Genomic DNA, 9159 nt, shown 5'->3' with positions numbered 1-9159 from the left:
TATCAGTTCGTGTCGATGTCGTAGGAGCCGTCGGCTGCCCCCGCAACCTTCTCATCTTGGAAAGATTCTTCATCTTCCTCGTAGCGGTACCAGCAGTCCCACGCGGTGTGGCCTGGCTTGCCACAGATTTGGCAGCACGGGACGTCAGGAGCAGCTCGTGGACGGCCTCCGTGGCGACCCTTGTTGCTGTTGTTGTAGGGCCGACCGCCGCCGCCGTTGCCGTTGCGTGGAGGAGGGTTGCCATCGCCGCCTGATGGCTTGCCCTTGGTGCGCTGCGGCCCACGGTAGCGAGAAGAGCTGCCGCCTCCGCATCCGCCGCCACCGCGGCCGCGAGAGGTCGCGTTAGCAGAGGATTTGAAGCCTCCACCGGATCCTGCCGTGCTGTAAAGGGCGAGACGCTGATCGAAGTTACTCATCTGGGCGTAGAGATCGTCGATGCTGATGGGCTCGGTGCGGGCGTCGTTGGCGGAGACAAGAGGTTGGTACTCCATGTCGAGACCGGAGGTGATGTAGGAGATGAGCTCATCATCATCGATGGGCTTGCCAGCAGCTGCAAGCTCATCCGCCAGAGACCTCATGTGGGCGAAGTAGGCGGCCACCGACTGCGTCCCCTTCTGCGCCGTGGAGAGCGTGACTCTGATGTTGTTGACGCGCGCCCTGGACTGCGACGAGAACATGTGGGCAAGTGCTGCCCAGAGCTCGTGCGGCGTGGCTATAGATGTGACCTGCACGAGGACTTCCTTGGTGAGATTATTGAGCAAGTATCCAAGTACCTGCTGCCCTTCTCTGAACCAGATCGGATAGAGAGGGTTGGGTGTTTGCTCCTCCTTCCCGTCCTTGTCCTTCGTGACGATGAACTTGGCGGGCTCCGGCATCGTCCCGTCGACGTAGCCGAAGTAACCAGCACCTCTCAGCTGCGGCGTCACCTGGGCACGCCACAGCACGTAGTTGGTGCGGGTAAGCTTCTCGGCGACCTGCCCCATGGAGGTGATCTGAACGGAGCTTGAGGAGGACGACATGGCTGGTGGTAGGTTTTGCTAGATGTAGTGGATAGAGGAGGCTCTGATTACCATGTAAACGAGCGGAGAACGTCGTACCTCGTTGGAGGCGACGGTTGCGTGTTATATAGGCAGGGGCATCTCCCTGATAAGCATACAAAGTTGTTGGGATTACATCTTGAGGAACAAGGAATATCTAGAGAGATAGAGAGATAAGAAGTTACAACAAGATGAACTCTATCTATCTAGCCGGGCCAGGTTCTGGCCGGTGCGCCCTATGGGCCTACTGCAATATGTTTAACACACACATTCAGCACTGAATGTGTCAGGTTGCCCTGTTGAATTGGTCTAGTGCAGACGAGCAACTGGGTTTCTACCGCACACATGTTATATTTCAGTTTCGGTGGAGGCGATCATATGGATGCCAATGAGAAAGCAGTCGAGCAGAGAAGAGAAGAGAAGAGAAGAGAAGAGAAGAGCAGAGCAGAGTGGGGAGATGGCAGTAGTACCAACACGCAGAGTGTTTAGTGCCAGTTCAAGTTCGACCGATTTGTTTTCCCTTGGATGCGTGGAAATCTGCTACTGTTGTTGTTAGATAAACCCTGAACCACCAGTGAACTAGAACGACACCAGTTTCAGCTGACTGGTGTCGCATTGACGGTTGTGCACTTTATCCTGCTGACTTCTGATGATGATCGCCTCCCTGGACAGAATTTGCATCTGGAAGCTCCATTCAGAGGAGGAGCTGAGATTTACATGGTCTCGTTTTTTGTGAACTTCAACAGTTTGTACCACATGAATTTCGTCGCAATTCTTCAGAACAAGAATTACACCATACACTGAACCGGCTAAGGGTAGAATTCAATCAGGGATTCTGTTCAGAGGGGAAGAGTTGTATATAATTTTTTTTTTGAGGGGTAGAGGGGAAGAGTTGTTGATGATGACTGAAGTAAGTGAGACGTTTTTTTTTTGGAGTGAAAGTCACTGAACCGTTCTGATTTCTGAACGTTATTTTCAGATGATTCACGACAAATGGGCTTATGGGCCGTAGGCCGTGCGCAGATAATCAAGATGGGGCGGAGCCCTAGTAAAAAAGGAAAATTACGGTCCACATACGCAGCGTCACCATCGCCGTGCCCTCTCAAGTCAACTGATTCCATTGGCTTCCTCGCCGACGGCCAAATCCTAATCCTAATGGGGAGCCCGCTCGACCACTCCACCTCCGGCGAGCCAAACTCATTGCTCCCCAACATCTTATTCCAGCAGTACCCGTTGCTTGAGCTCAGCAACCTAAACAGCGTTGCTGCAGAGGAGAGATACTGTGTCTGGATCTCCTACAGCAAAGCAACCCCCTGGCCTTGGAAATCCAGCTGCTGATCCCGGGATCCGGTCGGCGGCGGCGGCAACGAAGTACTCACGGTGAGTCAATCAGTCATTCGATTGTTAAATTATTTGCCTGTCTTGCCCTACCTTAATTACCTTACGTGGAATGGAACCAATAGTTTATGATGATTTTGACGGTGTCAATCGTTTGTCCTAATTTCGATGATACCATGCATAGCACGATAGGGCTCTAAAATTGCCTGCCTGCACCAAACAATAGCATGCTGCATCTACAACACTTCAATCTACCGTAAGGTTAAACCTGGGGTAAAGTCACAAGACACAACACACGGCAATGTTTTGAATCATTTGAAATCAAAATCTCCTATCATATCTTAAAATGTTTTTGTATGTATGCGGAAAGGACATTATTAGCAGCTGGGTGTATAAAATAAATTCCTTTTTCATAATTCCAACTTAATTTCCCCATATACTATCACACTGCACATCAAGCACATTTACACACATAAAGTTGCCAAGCAGAAGGACACACACTATGGAAGCATTGGTACACACTAGAGAAGCATCACTGTCATCACGGCTGTGACGAGGCGCTACCGACAGGAGAGCTCAATGATGCAGGAGCACGGTTTGACTTATTGGACTGGGTGGGCTGCACAATTGGTTCCTAAATGTGAGGTGCCATGTGGGGTTTAACAAAATGTGAGGTGCCTAAATATTTAGTCAAGCGAGACCAACCTGCACAAAAAATTGATGCCTCGGATCCTTTTTATCCACGACCAACCCTCAAACCATGTTTAATCACTTCTTCCATCACGTTTCTGATGTCATTACCTTTATGACATCCACGGCCAAATTTCTTGGAATATTTTTTGTTTTCTATAAGTGGAAACCAGGAATGTGACTGAATTTACCGGTATTGATCCATGTGGTGTCGGCTCCTAACATTTCGGTATGGGTATTCGGTTTGTATAATGCCCTACCATGTACCAAGCCTCTTGCCTTGTGGTAATAAATGGTGTGAGTAGTAGAAACATTTACATCATGCATTATCTATGATTAATTTGTGAAAAACAATGCACATACATAGATTTTTATGAACTGAAAATACGATTTCAACTCAGGCTTATACAATACACCATGGACTTGGTGCACACACACTTAATTATGCATTACTCTTACACACTAACTGACTCTCACACTCTTACTCGTAATGTAGGATCGAGTCTTTATTTAGGCAATTTACATAAGTGGAGTGGTGACTGAGTGAAGACGATGGTATATAGTGGAAGAAATAAAGGATGCTCATAACTGACAACACGTACTAGTAACAAGCACCCACAAGTTCCTACGGGAGATGTGCATGTTATCAACATGCTCTTTAATTGTCACATGCACGCTTAACCCATCGTCGACAACATCTTCAGATGCTTGGCAATACCCATGGAACCGGAGATCGCGGTTGCCTAGAACATGGCGCAATGTTTTGATTTTCCAGAAAGACATGGGCAAAATTTTCACCTGCGTCCCTCTCACATCCATTGTCTGGAGCTTCTTCAGTTTGCCGATGGTGTCTGGCACCGTTGTCAAGCTCGAGCACCGGACACTGAGGTACTGTAGGTGCAGCATGTCCCCGATTCGAGTTGGCAGCTTCTCACCAATGTTGATGCCCTCTAGGCTGATGACGCGAAGGAATGTGGATTGCTTGAGCAACTGCCTCAAGCCTTCCTTGAACTCCTGTGGTCCTGCTGCATAGTGCCACAACAAATATCCGACATTAGCCCGGTAGCTCAGTTAATAATATGTAAAGAAGCAGTAGGTATTTCTTAACAAATGTGGCTCTAGTACCTTGTGCATCATGGGAGCTGGATTCCTTGAGCAGCTGGTTGGAGGCTTCCTTGAATTCTTGTGACCCTGCAAAGTGCCAGAAATATGATCTCCGATTAGCCCGTAATATGTAAAGAGGTGGTATTTCTTGAGAAATGTGGACAGCACGGTTGGCACCTTCGATGAGCTTGGCATCATGAGCTCCACTGGGCAGCTTGGCACCTCCCATAATGCCTTGTGCACCATGGGACAACACGGTTCTCACCTTCCAAAGCACCTTTGTTTTGTACGGCATTTTGTTGTTGAGAGCTAGGCGCTTCGCGCTGACTGTGGCAGGGGCATACCCACCACCATAGTGCGTTTCCATGAGGCCAATGCGCTGTGCCTCGGACCTGAGAATCTCATAGACCTGGTCATGAATAGCTACTGATTCCACGACGTCTGCTTTCTTCTTCACCAGCTGCATAAGGCCTCGGAAGATAAACTCCTTGAGGTAGCGCTGGCCCAGCTCTTCTTGTTCCACCCCAGGCTGCTGAATTAGGAAGCCCTCCGCCGCCCAGAGGCGCACTAGTTGGCCAGCATCGATCGTGCTGCGCTCCGGGAAGCCTGCCGTGTAGAGCAAGCACGACCTGTGTTCTTTGGGGAGGTCATCGATGCTCATGGACACTATGGTCATGAGCAGGTCGTCTTGGTTGTTCTCCTTGAGGTACTTGGATGCTGCCTCCCACTTGCTGTAGTCCATTGTCCTCATGAGCTTGGCAAGAAGAACCACCGCCAGTGGTAGTCCCTTGGTTATCTTTTCAATGTCTTTACGGATCGTATCCATCATTTCTGTCTTGTAATTACTCATCCGGCGCCCCCGGAGGCCCAGGATCCTGTTGAACAACTTCTCGCTCGTATCTTTGGGTAGACAACGAAGCTCAACGATGTCATCAGCACAGGGACTGGACGTCGCTGTCAGCACAATCTTGCTACCTTCTCTGCCGGCCTTGAGCCAATTCTGTGCCTCGAGTATGGTGCTGCTCATTTGGCAATCTACCACAACCAAGTACTTCACTTGGTCTATATTCTTCCCGCTAGGTTGTAGCTTGGAGCACTCATCTTCCAGCTTTCTTTCTACTTGATCAGTGATGTTATTGGTGTCTTGTGGAAAGCTCACCCACATACATACCTCGAAATTCTTCTTAATGGTTTCATTTTTGTATGCTTTCTCTGCCAGATACCTTTTCCCGATACCACTCTCTCCAACCACATAAATCACACGGCTTTCATTTTTGACAAGGAGGAGGTCATGCAATTCCTTTTCTTCGTCCTTGCGTATTGGCACAGCCTGTTGGTTCTCCTCCAAGTCTGTGTCGTCCCTGTTTCCGACTATTATTTATTAGCTGAAGCTAGTAAACAAAAATAATCTATTGTTGTATTTAAGCAACCGATATAATCCACGTCATCTAAATTATTTCGTACGTTAGAATTTTAATTTATTGTTGAGATGTGTGCTCCAGAATATATATTTATGTATGCTATGACCTAAGATCATGATCATAGTTAAGTACAAAAGCCTGCTTGAATAGAGTAGTTTTCAGTGGTAGTCTCTACTATTAAGGGGGGATCGAACGTCGTGATGGTTTGACCACCTCGTTCGACCTAACATGCCTGCTCTGAGTATTGGTTAAGAAGATTTCCAACGCAAAATCTGGTATCACCTTGCCCCTTCTGCCCTTCATTTCTAATTTTGAAAACAATCCGAGATGTCTGTTTCCTTATCGTCTGTTTGGTTGACTTCGTGTTAGCGTGGAGAGTTAAACTACTTTATATATGACTAAGTACTCACTTCCCTGTTGGATTTCAGCTTCACGGAATGGATTATTTGTATGACAGGGACGTTACAAGTGACGGACCATAATTTTGCATGGTGATTTACTTATTAGGCAAAGCTAGAATTTTTGTTTGGTTTACTGTTAACCGCTGGGCAGTCTTGTTGTGTCCAACTTGGTGATAGCAAACTACTGCATACTTCAATAAAGACTGCCACGTCAATTTTGATGTGTGCAGAGCTCTTCTACTTCTCTTTGTTCTCAAAGAATTTTGTACTGTAGGCTGTACTACTGAATTTCAGGGTCGCAGCAGCAAGGGCGAGGTGGCCGAGTCTGGGGAATGCAGGCATAGGCAAGATGATGTGCTGCCGTTACCAGCTACACACCTATCACTGCCTCCAGTCAGATTTGGGCGACTGGCGTTTTGAAAAAATATACAAAAGATCATGCTGGGGCACGCGATGACACCTCACGCACTGACACCAAGTAAAACCTAGATCAGACGGCAAGGAGATATGACGGTAAAGAAATAGTGGAAGAGAAATGAAAGAACCCATTTAAAGATAGGTTATGTATCCTTGCGGTTGTATTGCTACAACCGAAGTTCATTTATTCGTGCCCTACTTCTATCGATCTTGCATACATGTCTGAAAACACACATGCTTGCAGTATTTTTCATTGGATTTCCTTTCTCAATCAAATCAGATGGTTCTATTTATCAGCCTATCTGACTTGCTCCTACGGAAAAAGTTGAAGGGATTGAAAAAATCAGTCATTCACAACCACCGATGAAGGATTCGCTGAAAAGTTAAGGATTAGTAGTTCTTTTTTGAAATCAATTTTCAAATAATGGATTTGGTATTATATATATGCGAGGAAGGTAATAAAAAAATAGAAGACACTAATAATACAAAAAATTTAGTTGGTTTCAACGTTGCTATGGTTCCCTTTTAAACGGTGAGGCCCTCTCTACTTTCTTTCGCACTACCTATCCATTATAGAGTAAACAGATCACAATTAAGAGTTATACAGACATTGATGTTATTTAATTATGAAAGTTGGCTAAGTATCAGAGTATCTTTTGTATATCTCAATTTTTTTATGTAAACCACATTGTTATGATAAAAATCAAAATTCACTTGTGCTTCATCCCTCCATTGATGATGCTATCTATTTTATCTTTGTTGTTCCATGGCAACGCACGAGCATTCGACTAGTACGAATAATGTGACAATTTACAAAAATACATATTTTCATGGCATATCACACATGTTTCTCTAGTCAGATTGGAGATATTAAAACACGGGCCTGACTTGTACTCCCGTCCGGAGGTAGTAATCTGTACCGTATGATTTTATTTGTGATTATTATCTGCAGCTTGCACAACCTTTTGTGCATAAGTACCATACTCTGTAATGCTATTTACTGTAATGTTTGGTTTGCTGGTTGCCATTTACAGTGCAATCAGATAACTTGTCATCTGAACTTTCATGGCGTTGGAGACAAAGGCTAAAGTACTCAAATCTTGGGTTGTAAGTTTAAGGATGTAATTTAAATGATGTAAAAAATGACTAGCTCCACTTGGGAGACAGCGCCGGAACTATTCATTGACGTCCAGGTCCATATGGAAGGAAACATGTCGATCTGGATGATTTCAGTGGTAGAATCTGCTAGGAGGCGATCTGGATGATCTGGATGTCACGGAGGCGATCAATCTCATTGCCCACGGCAGCTAGGGCCTTCCCCTCTGTCACTGCTACCGCCTGCAGCTTGCTCAGCAGCGGACCAACAATGGCATCTGCCATCTCTCTCTCTCTCTCTCTCTCTCTCTCTCTCTCTCTCTCTCTCTCTCTCTCTAATGCCACTAGAGGCTATGACAACCCTCGGCTATGATTTTCTTTTGCTTAGCTAGAGGTGAACTTGAACCACACCCCGAACAGTCACTTTTATAGGGAAAATTTGAAGCAAAGGCACATCTCTTGCTTAGCAGTTCATTTATTGTACCCACCTTTCTATGGCACACTTGGACATATATTTTTTTTTCCAAAATTTACGGGTCAGACCTCATCCCAAAATGCACATCTAATATTTAAATTTCTACATTGCCGGATCTCAAGGATTGCATTTGGCACCAATTGGCTGTGTCTTACCTAATTTATATACTCTTATGTTCATTCAAAGAAGACTTGCAAGCTAGACGAGTAAAGTCATTTAATTTTGTTAACAAGGCAGCAGTTGCACTAACGACTAAGTTGATTCTTGCCAGTTCGCTGAATCTGCACCGGTGCATGTGATTAGACCGATAAGAATGGGGTGCACGCTTAGTCACTGGCAGGCCCACCGGCATAAACAACTGAAAACACACTCGCTCACTGTTCATATTAGTAGATGTTTTGAGCTGAGTTGCTGCTCTACTATCGAGCTTGATCTGAGTGTAGTGGTGAATTGTATGCATCATCAAAGTAGACTTTGTTGAGTTTAGACACTTGAGAGCTGATCATATCCAGCTGGATATGACTGATGGCAAATACTAAAACGAAGCCACCATGTGCATCATTGAAAGTAGACTTTGTTTTGCGTGACGCAATCTCGGTCTACATATATGAAATAGTAGCTATAAGAAGTCTTGACTTCGATCAGGGTCCTAATGATGAAACTAATGTATTTGATCAGCAGATTGATCGAGTCTATGTACACGTTAACCGTATGTGAACCAATTCTCGAATTAGCTAAATCATGTATTTACAGCTAAAAGTCAACTAAGTAACAACTGATTACTGCAATGGAAATGAAACTACCACATCAAACGGAACCAGGCTGAAGGATAGGAGTTTTTCTGTACAGCTCGTATGTTTCATGTTTGCCATCTGAACACATCTTAGTAAGCAGTAGCCTAGCATGGTATTAGTATGGATTGAACAGTCATATCTTGGCACATGAAAAGGAGGTAACCACCGACGGGGAGTTGAAAAACAACCATTGCAGACCATGAGCTATCAGCCAGCTCTCCAACAACTGGCCGATCAATTGTTAACTGTTAAACAAGACCTAGCTCTGAGAAGACTAGTAATTCATTTAGGTCTGAACGTGATACACACAACTTGGCTAGGCTAGCTTAACAGACTTGACGAGATGATGGAGGTCCCGATTAAAACTCACTGCACATGCAACCAAAG

At 45.5% G+C, this 9159-nt stretch overlaps 1 protein-coding gene and 1 pseudogene across 1 annotated transcript; both read right to left on the bottom strand.

The window, feature by feature from the left end:
* Positions 1–400: 400 nt before the first annotated feature.
* Positions 401–539, bottom strand: LOC125526115 (small nucleolar RNA Z247; annotated as a pseudogene).
* Positions 540–2426: 1887 nt separating this feature from the next.
* LOC125519621 (putative disease resistance RPP13-like protein 3) lies at positions 2427–7801 on the bottom strand. Its single transcript, XM_087534330.1, has 4 exons — positions 7686–7801; positions 4347–5546; positions 4191–4256; positions 2427–4090 (listed from the first exon to the last, which is right to left on the bottom strand). Exons 1-4 carry the CDS (start codon positions 7786–7788, stop codon positions 3648–3650), a joined length of 1812 nt encoding a protein of 603 aa, XP_087390456.1. The 5' UTR covers positions 7789–7801; the 3' UTR covers positions 2427–3647.
* Between the last annotated feature and the right edge of the window lie 1358 nt (positions 7802–9159).

Source organism: Triticum urartu, chromosome 7A, assembly GCF_056163025.1.
Source record: "Triticum urartu cultivar PI428250 chromosome 7A, HENAU_Tu73, whole genome shotgun sequence".
Lineage (NCBI taxonomy): Eukaryota > Viridiplantae > Streptophyta > Magnoliopsida > Poales > Poaceae > Triticum > Triticum urartu.
This window is presented reverse-complemented; position numbering and strand designations above follow the sequence as displayed.